The sequence below is a fragment of the Hippoglossus stenolepis genome, chromosome 10 (genome assembly GCF_022539355.2).
Source record: "Hippoglossus stenolepis isolate QCI-W04-F060 chromosome 10, HSTE1.2, whole genome shotgun sequence".
NCBI lineage: Eukaryota > Metazoa > Chordata > Actinopteri > Pleuronectiformes > Pleuronectidae > Hippoglossus > Hippoglossus stenolepis.
The window spans coordinates 20,656,864-20,672,953 of NC_061492.1; the positions used below are offsets into that span (position 1 = coordinate 20,656,864).

At 42.5% G+C, this 16,090-nt stretch overlaps 1 protein-coding gene across 1 annotated transcript; it reads left to right on the forward strand.

Moving 5' to 3' along the window:
- Nucleotides 1-2,455: 2,455 nt before the first annotated feature.
- calm1a (calmodulin 1a) lies at nt 2,456-10,666 on the forward strand. The gene is made up of 6 exons (XM_035167091.2): nt 2,456-2,727; nt 8,330-8,360; nt 8,516-8,659; nt 8,762-8,868; nt 9,088-9,223; nt 9,445-10,666. Exons 1-6 carry the CDS (start codon nt 2,725-2,727, stop codon nt 9,471-9,473), a joined length of 450 nt encoding a protein of 149 aa, XP_035022982.2. The 5' UTR covers nt 2,456-2,724; the 3' UTR covers nt 9,474-10,666.
- Nucleotides 10,667-16,090: the final 5,424 nt, after the last annotated feature.

Below are 16,090 nucleotides of genomic sequence, written 5' to 3' on the forward strand. Positions count from 1 at the left end.
TAGGATGAGCACAAAGTTTTCTTCACTCTGCACCACAGACTGTTTATAAAAAAGCTCTGCACACAACGTTCAGCACACAAACAATAAAAAGTGACAGTATATTGTACAACTGTTTGAGGAGGACTCACTAATGACAAGGAATAATTCTGAAGTAGCTCCAGAGCAACAAAGGAAAAAGAAGAAGAGAACATTACAAACAGGCAGGTTTACAACGTGCAGTTGTTTAAAGTTAGGGTGCTACTTTATGTCAGTTATAGCTTTATAACATTTAAATTTTAATTTCATAATGTTAAAGTGCCTTTGTAAAGCATATCGACATGCTTGAACATTTGAGTATGTTCAACTTAAGTTCTTTAGAATAAGTACTTTTTAAACTTTATTTGGCATGTGTACCCGCAGTGTCTTGATGTTTACACAGAAACACTCCCTCTGTATTTGCAAACAGCTGAGAATAACCAGGACGTTTCCCCCTGCCTCCATCATGCCTCCTCCTCCTCCATCCTGTCTCCTCTTCCTCAATCCTGTCTCCTCTTCCTCCATCATGTGTCCTCCTCCTCCTCCATCATGTGTCCTCTTCCTCTCCACTCAGCGCGGAGACTCTCCCTCCTACCTCCGCTGCCGCGCCGTGGTTTGACGCATTGCAGATCCGACCTGGCCAATCAGCGGCGTCTGTACAGCGTATAGAATATTGCGGGTTCGCTCTGTCCAATCAGAGTCCGCCTCTCAAAAACTCCACCGCAACCTCCCCGTTGCCGCCTGACGAGACGTGTAGAACGTATCCTTCCGCTTGGATAAAACTTAGCGTAAGGCAAAATAGTCCGCCAGTGTCCGTGTTGCTGTGCGCGCTGATACATGCGATTGGTCTCACGATCATACCACTTTTTCTTTAGAGGTGAACTTTCACTCTACTTTACAACCTAATTATCTGAGTAAAACTTGTGAATATGTTTTTCCATTGATAAAGGATTCATAAGCTAATACTGCATCTCACTGGGCTATATTTAGCTAGATAGATAGATAACTTTATTGACCCCCGAAGGGAAATAAATGACTTTAATACCACATGTTATTGCAGGCAATTGGCCAAGAGACATCAGCAGACTCTATGATCTGTGCTGTGAGGCCGGGACATGTGGCCACACAGAAGATAATGCAATAAGAGTCTCAGAGTAGAAAGACACTGGAGGGTATACTTAAGTCTGTTTGACAAGGAACAGCACGGAATCATACACTAAATTCTATTCAAGATACTTCCCAGAGAAAGTCTCTCCCGAAGACAAAGTCATACAATTAACTCAATTAAAATGTGTCTGGTTTCAAAATAATGTTCCGATAATTGACCAGAAATAGGACTTGTCTTAGTTATCCTTAATACTTGTAGACATTTATTGATAGTGGTACTGCCATGTGAACGTTTCCAGCCATAGTTCCTGGATAGGCCATGTAGGCTTTCAGCCCAATGGACCAGTTGCCTGACTGATGCTGTAAGTTTCAATGCATTAACATCCTATTGCTATCAGGTGAAACATGTGTGTGACTGATGAGAGGTGCTTGTCTATTTGTTTTTTAATTGACCTCAAGACATAACCTTGACATCACTTTCTGTATCTCATTTATGGCTTTATATGCACTTCTACCTTAAAATCTTAGGCAACAGTAATCAGTGTGGTAGCTAAATTGTATTTGTAGTCTGCCAAATCACAACATACATTATCTCAAGGCACTTGACATAGTAAGGTCAGGACCTCAAACCAACAGCTCCCACAACAAGCAAACACTGGTGACAGTGGAGAGAAAAAAAGTCCCTGATTAACTGGTGGAAAGCTCTGGAATCAGAGTGTATGTGGGCGGACATCTGCCTGGACTGGTTGGGATGAGAGGAGAGGCAGGTGGAACAGAGGGGAGAGAAGACAGAGACCAGGAACAGTGTAACTGTCAACCAAGCTCTGTAAGACTGGTTGTCATAATGAAAACAGTAAGAGTGATATTTATAGATGTAATGATATTATTATTAAAAGCAGCACCAGTTAATAATGATAATAATAATAATTGTTGTTCATGTTATTGAGTTGTGTCAGATCCTGCAGCTCTGGAGTAAGAGATACTGGCAGAATGAGAGAGAGAGAGAAAGAAAGAAAGAAAGAGAGAGAGCGATAGAGAGAGAGATAGAAAGAAAGACATAGAGAGAAAGAGAAAGAGGAGACAGGGACCAGGGACAGTTATGTAACCATCATATTTAAGCTGTGTCAGACTTGTTGATACAATGAACATAATAAGAGTGATATTTTTTTAATGTAATGATGTTATTAATGACGGCAGCACCAGTAAGGAATAATAATAACAATAATAATAATAATTTGTTGTTGTCGTTGTCTTCCATTAAAACTTGTGGGTCTGATGTTGAGGAACTTAACTCAACAGTAACTACTTTTTAATTTTACAGAACAGAATAAGATCAGAGTAACTTCACTGAGTGACACGTCCAGGCACAGGTACGCGCGCAGGAGCAAGGTTCCTAGGCTCGTGGGCGCGCGTGAGTGGAAGAGACGGACAAAGCGCGCGCACGCCTCCCTGCCCGAGCGCCTCTCCGCGGTGCGGAGGAATACCGTGAGCCTCGCAGCGGTGCTTCGTCTCGCCTGCCCTCCTCCAGCCAGGCTCATTCAGAGGCAGCCGTCCATTTCCTCCTGTAGCATTAGCGCACCGACGTCTCCAGCTCTCACAGACATGGTGAGTATCCACTGCGGTTGGGGTGTGTGTGTCATGTGAAACAGTGCGGGGTTGTGTGAGTGTCAGTCGGCGTGTGTTTCCGCTAAGTCTCTCCCAGTTGTTGTGTGGGAATTAATAAACCGCCACTGCAGAGCGCGCGAGCTGAACTGACACCTCAGAGTTAGCTAGCTAGCTAACTAGCTGCTAACACTGGCGGCCACACACAGCGGCTCGTGGCTGCGAGCGAGGAGCTTATCACTGAAATTATAACAGTAGCTGGTGTTAGCAGACGTGTGCTACTTATCACGGGTGGTCATGTGTTGGCAGGAGCTGCAGCAGCTCGGCTGGTTGCCGGTGTTAGCATTACAGCTAACGTGATATCCTCAAATATGTCCGTCCGTCCGTCCCCCGTCCCCCCCGGCTTCCCACATCGATAACATCAGTCATCTGTGCATTTTAGTATAGATACGTGCGGCTGGAGCGATGCTGGAAAGGCAGCTGTAGTCTGGACGCAGATTCGTTGATGCCGGTGTTGCAGCGACATTTGTAACCAGTGAGATTCATGTTAGACATTCAGCGGCGTATGAGACTGATGGGTGAGGTGGTGGTGGGGCACAGTCAGAGCTACTGCACTGCTCTCCACTATCTGCTTCTACAGCCATCTAATCTAACACCCGCCTAGTATCTAGACAGGCTCACATGTACTAAGATGTTATTTTAACAATCTGTATACTACTCATCAAAGTACAATAGGAAAACACTGTAAAAGACACGTCCAAACAACTGACAGTTCATGATGTCATACATTATGGTGTAAGGCCACCTAACTACACAATACACGAGATGTTTGCGAACATGCTTAGGGTAATTGACTTGTTTCTGCTCACATTTATTGTTGCTGTGGAAAGAGATGTCTTGATGTCTGCTATGTCCTATCATCTGAACAAACAAGAAGAAAGTAGCTTTTTGTCTGCACTGAAACGAAATTAGTTTTTTTGTCCGTTCATGCAATGTCGTCTTATCTTATTATTTATGGAATAGATATGGTATCATCACTCATCCGCTACGCTTCATAGTGTCTAGCTTGTGGAGGGATCTGTTTACATCTGTCGTGTGGAGAATACTGGTCCTATAGTGGACCTTTTCTTTAGGCTAGTCGACACAAACCATGTTTGACAGATGCAAAAGGAGCATATCACCGGGCCCTGGCTCAGCTATCATGCAGGCAAAGCCCTCTACTTGAGTAAACCTCATCAGCTATGTAAACACCTCTTTAACAGCAACAAGTCACCTAAGTTTATGTCTTTCCTTTTTTCTTTTTGATCACAACCCTAGGATTGTTAAGCAAAATAGGAAACCGTCAGTATTTGTATTGGTTGACACGTCCTTCTTGCACGCATGCTTTGACTATCACAGTTTGTCTTAGTGTGCCTCCTGGTTATCTGCCCCAGCAGCTCATTATAATCTGTATCCCACATAAATATTTGTATTGCTATAAAATTGTATTATTATAATGAAAAACAGCAGGCTCTTGTTTTTATAAGTCTTGGGTCTATAACCAGTGGACTGATTTGACCAAGTCTCTTTCTTCTTTTTTTGTACTGTTGCAGAGAGGCTTGAGTAGAGGCTTGTTTGAGTTTTATGGTAGTTTTGCTCAGCAGCTTGAAAATCCAATTTTAGTTACACATCACATGTATTGAACATTCCCTGTAAACACAGGGATTTTCACCATGGCAGCTGATATTTGTATTAAATCACATCTGAATCTTAAGTCACAGGGCTCCAGAGTTTGAGCAATTTGGTTGCACATACGTCCAAATATAAACATTTTCATTAGTGGCACCGTCTTTTTCTGACATTTAGCAGGTCTCTCTGTAGGATAATTTTTTCCCCCACCTACATCCTTCAAAGACCATACCCCTGATTAGCTCTGACCCTGATATTAAAGAAAGGTGTGCATGTATTACATACTTCAGTATTGCAATAGTATGTGTTGCACTTCTGTATCCATTTTCAAAAACCCTATTGAGTTGAAGTGATTGTTTACATGCAAAGAATCATTGCAGACAGTGGTTCACATTGCGTTGTTTGTAATTCCCTACCCTCCAATAGCAGTGTGGCTTCATCCTTTTGACTTCACCATTCCAAATAAAGTAGGACGGTAAATGGCACATGGGCACACCGCTAGCAATAGCATGAAAACTGATTTTGCAATGAAAAATACAGTGTTTTCCATTACGCTTGTCCCTGGCCCTGAGAAGGCTGAAACCCTGTCTGCGGGGTTAGATGCTTAATCCTGATAAACATATTCTGATACGATGGCCTCATCTGACTCCAGAAAAATATGCCTCAGTACTTTCTCTTTGCAAACAATGGCTTGCATATTTGAATGTTTGTTGATCATGAAATTATTTCAAAATGTATATTCTGGATGCTCACAGGCTTCTGTAGTGTCAATTTGTGTTTGCTTGCTTTAGCTACAGGGTTGGTAAAGTAAGTAGTATGTAGGTTTGAGACTTCACTGTTGTAGTTGTCGGTTCTTTTATATTTGTCTGATTTGTTTAACAACTTGTCTTGTGACTCAGTTTATGGCTATTGACACATGAATCAAATAGGTTTATCATCAACCTACTTGAAGTGAGAATGTATAGGTAACAAATGACACCGCTACTGAAATGTCAAAAGGAAGTGCAACTCTTTTTATTCTATTTGCCACCCGATACTCTAATGATTTAACACTGTTGAACGATGCCGTCAACGGCCCGACATGAGTCACCACACAGTGCAGTAAGATTTCAATGCATAGCTATGACCAAGACAACGTCTTTATGTCTAGAATGAAAGGCAAATCTTCAATTATGCTCTCTAATACAGCTATATGCTTGGTTTCTATAGTCTTTTACTTGGTCTTGTTAATAAAACATTGTCATTTTCACCTTAAATTCCTTAATACTGTCATGGATGCTTTTTAAGTACATCATGGGGCAGTCATGCTACACTGTAACTATCTAATAGTAATGTGCTCTGTATTTCTAGGCACTGTAGCGCCTTGGGATGAATTTGGCCTGGATATTCGAGGGGTTAGCAGCTTGTTAACCATAGCTAAAGCCCACAGGCACGTGCATGGACACAGACACATAAATCCGTACTGTCAGTATCATCAGGCATATTCTGAAAACCTTATTATTCTAATATACTTAAACCATGTAGTTCAAACATTTCACCTTTATCCATAACGCATACCTGTATTCTCTTTCTCTCTGTCCTTAAGGTGACAAATACACCCAAGACATTTTCTATATATCATGCTATATTTCTCAAAAACTGAAATATCACAACCCATTACATTCAAATCCATGTGTTTTATGTTGTCCAATCAGGTCTTACTGACATTATTATAATAATAATATTTGCAATAACTTGTAGAAGACACGCCTCTATAAACATGATTCTTGCTTGTTATATGTATGTCATTTTATATGCAATATTGTCAGTGATTGTATGGATTGAGTTTTGTAAGAAATGTAATTTTCTATTTTGGGACATTACGGTCAAACTAACCGTGACTCAGAGTGAACCTCTGTTGAGAGGGGGGCTGCCCAAGGTGGGGGGGCATTTGGTGTGACCAGTGACTGTCTGTCTAAGAGTCATATATCCAGCCAACTGATCCTCCCTAGGAGCTGCAACAGTAGCAGTGAGGTGACAGGCCACAGATTGACACATGCATCTAAACATACACACAACCCCTGTGACCTCCCCCAGTCTGGACACAGTTACTCTCAAACCTTAAACCAATTTTCCTGACACACTTGAATGACCTCCTCTGACTCGGCCTCCTGGCAACTAGACACACACACGCGTTCCCCTTCTCTGTCAATCTGTTGAAGGCTCTTCAAGTGTTGAACTACTGCAGGAGGGGGACTCTTCAGCTTTCTGTACATCTGCTGGAGCGATGGACAGATGGCTTAGTCTTTGACTGTCATGCTTTGGCTCACATGCACACATACACGCACACACACAGTTTGAAATGGAGGCACAGGGAGTTGGGTTCAGCAGAGTCTCACCCAATTGGTGTCAGATGGAGCCAGGGAGGGACAGCGTCTGGCCACGTACATTCACATTGCTGGAAGACACGAGGACAGAAAGAAAGATGGACAGGTAGGCAGACAGATTTATTGAGACAGAGACAGACGAACAGACACATAACTAGGCAAACATCAACAGAAGGACCAACTTACATCAGTTCCTCATCCAGCTACACCGAGGAGGGACGCATCGCCAAGTCAGTGCCAATCTGTTGATCTCTTCCACTACAGAAGAATCGTGTAAAAAGTCCACCATCAATGAAGGACTGAAAGACACGTCCTGCAGTTATCAAGTCATCTGATCATCATGTGTTCCTCTAACAAACTACCCTTCCAGGACTAAAAAAAAATACATCAATTTTTTTTTACTCAAATCAAGACTTGGATTTTTTCCCTTCATCCCTAAATTATGCAACTACTCAGATAAATGGCAAAGTCTACCGTTCATCTTTACCTTCTTCAATCACTTGTACCGATCAGGAACGACTTCTAGATGTATGGCCAACATTTTTTTCATCCAGCTATTCCCTCCCTGCTGAGGCATCAACCCTCTTGCCATCCTTCCCTCGTCATGCTGCCGAAGAAAGTTGCTCTGTACCCCGCAGAGGATGAGCTGGTGAGCCTGTCTACCGTCTATGACCTCTTGGATGAACAACAGCACTACTACAAGGAGCTCATCCAGCAGCAGGAGAGGAACTACAGAGCCTTCCTGCAGTTGCTAATGGACACGTCATCCAGCCGCATGGACACCGTGGTCAGAGAGATGCAGGACCTGAGGAACTCCCTGCAGAGAACCAAGACAGAGCTGGCCGAGGTCAAAAAACAGGGCAACCAGATCAGCAAGAGGGCAGAGTGTCTAGCTGAAGGCTTGGTGATGGTGCGAGGGGCACTGGACGGCCTCGACATGAAAACAGGAGTACCTGGAGGAGGTGCCGGTGGAAGAAGTTTAGATCTGAAACAGCGCAGGGGAGGTGGTGTGTTGAGGCTGGATGGAGGAGGAAGAGGAGGTGGAGGCAGAGGTGGAGATGTGAAAAAAGCACAACCGAAGGCAATGAAGCTAGTGGCAGACCTCACAGATATCCACTTTGAAGATATAAAGGTTGTACACAGAGAATGAATGGCCTCACCAGACCTTTTGAAATAACTTGATAGTTTAGTGGTGTTTGTTTTATGGCCTGAGCAAAAACAAACTTCTAGAATCCGTGTTTTTTTTAATTGTATTTGGTTGTGGTTCACAGTAGAAATGATGATGATGATGTGCTCGGGGAGTCTCAAAGTTTAAAAATAAGCATGTCTGACTGTTATGTCGCCCTAAATTTATTTGATACCAGGATCTCACATCATATGCCTCTTGCTGGATACTTAGTACACCTAACAACAGCTTGTTTTAATGGAGTCTTGCTGCAGCCTGCCTCCTTTGTATTGTACTATTCTATGCTTCCATCTGACTTGTAATTGTTGCTCTAATATGATGCTGTTCTAACCAAACATTACCCCCTCTTCCTTCTGTTCTTTTTTTTTTATATATTTTTTTTTAGGCTGACCAACTAACAGAGGAGCAGATTGCAGGTAAGGTGACAATATAAAAACACATTTTTACCATTTTAGGCATAAAAGACACCTTTTCTTACATCTGCTCACATGTGCTGTTGCTAATGTTTTCCTCTGTCATCCTTTTCTCTGCCCTCTGTTGTTTTTCTTGTCCTCTCCTCGTGGCTGTCCAGAGTTCAAGGAGGCCTTCTCCCTGTTTGACAAGGACGGAGATGGTACCATCACCACTAAGGAGCTAGGCACAGTCATGAGGTCACTGGGTCAAAACCCAACTGAGGCTGAACTCCAGGACATGATCAATGAGGTGGACGCAGATGGTACGCTAGTTCCCCCTCAACACGGGGAAGGATTTATATTTTAAACTTGCCTCAGTATATAAAAATGTTATGTATAACTTAAATCTGACCTCTCTTCTATAGGTAACGGGACCATTGATTTCCCTGAGTTCCTGACGATGATGGCGAGGAAGATGAAGGACACTGACAGTGAGGAGGAGATCAGGGAGGCATTCAGGGTCTTCGATAAGGTGTGTGTTTTATTATTTGAAGGCAAGGCAATACAAATAATTGAGTAAATTAAGTGTTTTGCTCATTAGCTGTCAACTGCACAAAACTAATCTGAATTTAAGAACATTCCTAAATCTGTAGCTGACACTTCTTTAGAGGACTGTTTGGCATGACTGATTTGTTAGTGTTCTACAATTTGTAGAACTTGTGTGACTAACTGTAATGTTTGTGTGTTTCAGGATGGCAATGGTTACATTAGTGCGGCAGAGCTGCGTCACGTAATGACCAACCTGGGAGAGAAGCTGACAGACGAGGAAGTAGACGAGATGATCAGAGAAGCCGACATTGATGGAGACGGACAGGTCAACTATGAAGGTACATGAGATTAAACACTTCAAAAAGACGTTAAACACATAAGTGCAGTTTACGTGCAAAACAGCAGCTATATGGACACACATGCTTTCTACCACCATAGTGTCATGATTTATTCCTGGATGTTTGTTGTAATCTCATCAATCATGTTCTTTCATTGTTTTACAGCCCACAGGTTAAACACTGTTTCTGATGAATTTGTATTGTTTTTTTTCCCTCTACAGAATTTGTTCAGATGATGACCGCCAAATGAACTGGGCTCTCACATCAAAGATTCAGAATCAGTCAAATGTTTCACTTACCTCTTACTGCAAAAATCTACATTTATTCATACTGTTCTGTATAGACAACTTAAACTGGATGTTGGAAAACTGAAAATTTGTCCATATAAACAAGCTCAAATAAGTTAAAAGACGAAAAGAAAAAACCCTAAATGAATCTGCATGTACTGGCTTGTATTCCCCCTCCCCCCTCCCCCAGCACTGAGCTGCCCAATCAGATCTCAACCAAGCAGCCCCTCCACAGCCGGCTGGTTTGGCCTCCGCTCTCCTGCTTCCTGGTTCCATCTGCCTGACGTCATGATAATTATTTGGGCTGGCCAATCGCCTTTCTTCTACGACTTTCTGTTTTCTTTCTTTCTGTTCTTCATGCATGCAGCTTTAGATGGGTTTACTGTCAAGAGCCCAAACGCAGAGGGCTGTTGTCGGGCCTCAGGTCGACCTGGGACCCACTGAGAGGAGGAAGGGGAGGGGTCAGGTAACAGATGGATGGGAGTGAGTGAACCAGCGGAACCTGCAGTTTGCTTACCTAAATGAAGTCCGTGACGACAGAGATATTTTTAAGAAAAATATTAAAATGGAATAAATAAGAACTAATTTTAGATTCTGTGTTTCTGGCATGTCAGGATACTCGCTTTATCCTTTGTGTGTTTACCTTTTTTGAGGGTGAGGCCTTGGTGGGGCATAGATTTTAACTCCTCGGGTGGTGGGTGTGTCCTAGACTTTTGGAGGGGTTGGGTGGGCTTTAAAAGTGATGCACAATAGCAATGTTTGGGGCAATTACATTCCCATGAGTGTACTTTTTTTCAAAGGTGGAGATTTAAAAAAAACGATTAAGAAGTTTGAAGTCAGTAGTGAACTAAAATCAGGTTATTCCTTCCTGAAGCGTGCTCAGGTAGAGTATATTGCCTCCAACATTGCGTGCATGTCATTCAACGGGGGGGTTAATTTCAGTTTAGTGGGGGCAGGGTCGGTGCTTAGCAGCATTTCTATCTCGTGTTTGTGTATGAGTTGGCGTGCGTGAGTGTCTGTGTGTGTGAGAGAGAGAGTGGGTGCGGCGAGGCCCGGCCCAGTCCGACTGTTCTGTTCAGTTCAGTTGATCTGCATTCCAAGTTGTACATGCTAGTCTTTACATTTTGTTTTTCCAATAAAAAACCATGAACTAAGATCTCGTTGAGTCTTCAAGTCTGTTTCCTGTGTGAATGTTGTGAGTCGACTTGTGTCCTCTCCAAGTGAAGGAGGATTCTTTGGGGGAATCTCCACCTGTTTAAACATGTCACCATGGTTACCTTAATTTTATTTCCTTGATACAGATTTTAATAAAGAACATGTCCGGCAGAACAACAGATTATCGTGTAAAGTTGTTAGTTTAAAAGGCACATGTTCACAAGTTGATTTTAATTTGACTGAAGTTTTTTTACTAGTGTAATGATACAAAAAGTGAGTGTGTGTTTGTGTTGGGGGTAGTCAGAGAGACTACCCCAGATTGCCAAGATCGTCTGTGCAGATGAGGTGTTGCTTGGCAACAGAGCCAGGCATGGGATGGGTGGAAGTGAAAAGAGAGGGAGAAAACCGTGGGAGTTTGTGGACAGAGCAAGAGAAGGAGACAATCAGGGGAAGAGATGGAGAGGTTGAAAGACAATAATTGAATCCAAGGACTTGAGGAAGAGAGCGAGGGATAAAAAGAGAAAGAACAGATTGACATCCTGATGAAACACCTCCCTCTGTCTTCTGAGTGAAAAGCTGGTATACTGGCTTTAACAACCAGTTTTCACGCAAACACCATACTTGGTGTGTATTGGAGAGCAGTACCACTTTATATCTGTACTATTGATAGAACCTAGAAAAGGCAGGATCTGCTCGTGATGAGAAGCAGTCAGGCAGAGATGGGGGAGAGAGGAAAGACACAGGGATGGAGAAGTGTGGGAGGTGTTAGTAATCCATGTAACACACAGAGCAGCTGGAGTTATGTAACCGTCTGAAGTGTATTAATATCTTGCTGCTCTGTTAATAGTGAGCTGCCTCTCCAGCATTATTAACATTAACAGGGCTTCCAGTTGAGAAGGTTCTCTCTGTGTCTCCTATGATGGCCACAAATGTGCAAAATATGTATATTGGCACACACGCACACACTCTTACACAAACAGACTCACAAATCCCTTCTCCTGGCGCCGGCGTTCACGCACATAAATATTTCAGTTTTTCATCCAGAAGAATGATGTGGGGAGAGAGAGGGGGCCGGACAGAACCGATTTTCAGTATGTAACTTCATCCATTCATCCAACAAGCTTAAATTATGATCATAATTTATATTTATGAGAATGTGCTCATGTGAGTAATTAGTGATAACCAATATAAACATCAGAAAATCCTACTGTTCTGGTCGAGATGTAGCACAGAGGCTGTTTTCTGGGGGAAACACTATGATGTAGGAAACCACTGGTATAAAATAAAAGCTGCTGAAACACAGCATCACTTCAGCATCAGTGTTGTAAACATGGTGTGTGTCTGTGGGGCTGTTCAAAGGGAAAAGACAGAGGCGATTCCCTCTTCACGTTTTGATCACTGGACACACAATGTTATAAGTGGCGTCTAATGGGGTGTTTGGCCTCAGGAGAAATCAACCAATGAGACCTCAGCATGTGTCTATTTGTACCTTACAGCCAAGGTTGTTGTTTTCATGTGCATTTGTTTGTTAGTCTGTTATTTAGCAGCATTATGCAAAACCTACTGGACAGATTACTATGATACTTGTTGGAGCAATGTGGTGTGGGTCAGGGAAGAGCCCTTTACAATTTGACTTTCTTTAACATTGAGCTTGAGTTTTTTGGACATTTTCACCAATTTCCCTGGGAATAATTCATGGATCTTGCTGACGAAAAATCTGCCACATTTGAGGGGATTGACATTCATGATGGTGTGTAATTTGGTGCAGCTGGATTGAATTCAAGAAGACTGTTGGGCCCTGAGGTTTATGAGCTCTCCTTAGTGCCATTCTTCTTTGATATGATGTGAGGTGAGTTCAACAAGCTCTAAGAATATTGTTCTGTTTGCACACCTATAAAAAGCTTCAACTGTCTGTGATGTTAGAGGGTAAAGATATGTGGAAAAGTACTGGAATCTAAAAACAATTAATGTCACAATTGAAGAATATTCATTGCATCATTGTTAAAATATCAGAATTGAGTAAAAGTAAAATTCCTCAAAGTAAGACAGAAAAGTATCGGCAATAAATGTACTAAAAGAAAAAGAAAAACTTTGGAGTCTGGCCACTGCTTTACTCCCGAGGAGGTAAGAAAATGCACCTCCAAATTTGGTGATATTTAATAATTCGGGAAAATTAACTTTTCCTTTAAAAACAGGGTAAATTCACAAGCAGGAAATATAATAGAGTAAAATGTCAAATACGTACCTCTGATATTTATAATGATATATGGAATAGAGGACAATTATGTTCTGCATTATACTGATCAGTTATCCAATCAATATGCTATAAAAAAAACTAGTTAAATGTCTGATTTCTCGACAACCACATTCAAATTCATTAGATCCAGATTCTGATTTGGATCTGTACTAAAGTGCACACACAATTATCAGTCCCCTGAACATTCCTGATTCTTTCATTAAGTTCCATGAATTATTCTCTGAGAAATCAACGGAAATGTTGTATCATGGAGAAGCAGCTTTTAGTCACTAAGCAGCACAGTGCTGCAACACACTGCCTGCTGGTGTTGGGAATGCTCCAACCACTGCAGTTTTTAAAACCAGATTGAAAACTTCACAAATGCCTTTAAATAAACTATTTCACAAGCTCATACCATCATTGTATTTTACTTTATTTTAATTGTATTATTTTAGACTGTTGTATCTTCTTAATTTGTTTTATTTTTCTCGTTTATTGGCGAGTGCCAACCAGCGTCAAGGTGCATTACCACCACTGTGAGTTTTTTTCAATATCCTACTTCCTCTTCTTCTTCCCCATTCGATCAGTATATCTCTTATTTCCCTTGATATTTGATAGCTTCTCCTTCTTCTTCGTTCGTTCTAGTGGCGGATGGCAACCTACTGCGTTATCTAGGCCATATTCTTTTGTCCATTCCTGTCTCCCTCAGATAATGGAGCATACTCCCTATTCCAATGGTAAATACTACTTCCAAGCTCAGTTCTTCCACTCCATGCTTTGCAATTTCCTTCTTTAGCTTTTCTCGTTCTCCAACATACTTATTGCAGTGAAGCATTACATGCTCCACTCACTCTATTTGGCAGTAATCACATAATCCTGTTAGATGTCTGGTTATTAAGTGCAGTGTATTACTGAGTCTAGTATGTCCTATCCTCAGCCTCGACAAGATGTTTTCCTCTTCGCTGCTCCTTCTTGCCGTCCTCACTGTGCTCACCTCTTTTCATTTTGTCTGCATGACTCTACCTCTGTTTATAAATTGTGCTTTATAAATTAAACTGTCTCGCCTGATCCAGACCCGTACAGAAATGTAAAATCTTTTCCCCTGACTCATACCATATCCTTCATGATTATTCATCTATAGTTTTTGTGTAATCTTGCTTACATTCAACGTTATAAAAACAACAAACAATCGGGCATTGGGGTTAAAACACATTGGCGGAGAATCTCAAGAATTCATTTAAAAAAATGTAAATGCTGTAAAGACAAATTCTAATGTAAAATCTAGACGTCTAATGTACTTTCACTACACAATCCCCAAGTGATGTCTTACTGACATTTCTTTTACATGTATGCACATATTTGTATACATGTACGTGCATAGGTGTACGATTTTTTGTTGAGAACACATTTTTAAATAAAATTAACAGTAAAAGTTATTTATATATCACCTTTCAAAACAGTTAGAAGGTGCTTCACAAGTTAAGAACCAAAAATTGAAAGGAAACAACAGAAAACAGTGAAAACAAACAATAAGAAACTATTTTAAAGCAATTTGAAAATCACAGAGCACAGACGTGGGAACCTAGGAAGCACACCTATAAAAAGGTGGTTTTAATGAGAGTTTTAAAGGGGACATAGCATGCCCATTTACACAAGTTGATATGGTTCCTTGGGGTCTTAATGAAATGTCTGTAACATACTGGTCAAAATAACAAGGATCATATAAACAGCACCCTTTTTACCTGTATAAACAGCCTCCACCGAGTGACCTGTTTGAGTGCCTGTTCCTTTAAATGCTAATGAGCCAGCTCCCCTCCTCCCCCATGATTTTAAACGATATAAATTACATATTTTATATGATATAAATTATCAAATATGCATCCCATACTTTGTATTCCCTTGTTGTCCTGGGTTTAATTCCCAATCACATAATTAAATGTCCCCCTGCCCATCCACTACAAGCACACAAGCAGACAGACAGAGAGAGAAAGAGAGGGGGGCTATGAAGACCATCATTTACCCCAACGACATTCACGGTACAACAACAAGCGGAGAAAGCAGAATCGCGGCTGACTATAATACAGTCTATGGGGCTGACCACGGAGAAATGCTCGTCCTGTGAACAGCCAGGCGGCTGCGTGCTGGAGAACGGCGCTGCGCTGCCTCGCAGCGGCACTTCCGCCGACTACTGTAACCCGCGGAACTACTGTAACCCGCGGAACTACTGTCCCGGCAGTAGAGCTGAACACTGCGAAGTCTTCACACAGCTGGCAGTGTGGAAGACTGGGCAGCGCAGCGCTTCTCCAGCGCAGCGCCTGGCTGTTCACCGGATGTGCATTTCCCTGGTCAGCCCCATAGACTACATATAAGGTCAGCCCGCGTTCTGCTTTCTCCGCTTGTTGTTGCGTTGAATGTCGGGTTCGGGGTTACAGTAGCGCTGAACACTGCGAAGTCCTCCCACTGCTGGCGTGTGGCGCTGACACAAATTCAGCTCACGACGGAGGCGGCGGTCGCCGAGCAGCTGCTGCAGCCTCCCAGTCCCAACGATCAGACAAATGCCACATGTGAGTGAATCGCGGCTGACCAGGAGAAATGCTGGTCCGTGAACAGCCCGCTGCGTGTTGGGAACGCCGCTGCCTCCGTGTAAACACGGAAGTAACGAGTGTGGGGGACGGTGTGGGGACGGGGGTGGGCCAAGACCATGTAGGAGACTTCCAGTTCCTTGTCGCACAATACCCAGGAAGCGAATCAGTCGCTCACATGACGTTTGACTTAGAGGAACTATAACAAACGCAGTGTTCCCAGGTTTTGGGTTGGTAGACATGCAGATACCCACATTAACCTGTGAAGCACTAACAAAGTGGAATTTGCATGCTATGTCCCCTTTAAAAGAGGAGTTTGTCAGGCGGATCTCCTCAGAGAGATTGTTCCAAATGTAAAGTTGCTTTTCAACACCACATTAAAATGTCCTTACCACCAAGTGAAATTCAAAAAGGCTGAAAAGCAACAGAGCCACCGCTGCTGGACGAACTGTTAAGTGATACCTGAGATACCTGCGGCAGGGACCTCAGGTGGCAGCGGTGGAAAAGGGTGAGAGTGCAGAGGAGGAGGGGCAGTCGGACACAGCTTTAGCTTCCTGACACTCGAGAACAAAGCCTGTCAGTGTTGTAATCCTCTGATTAAAGACAC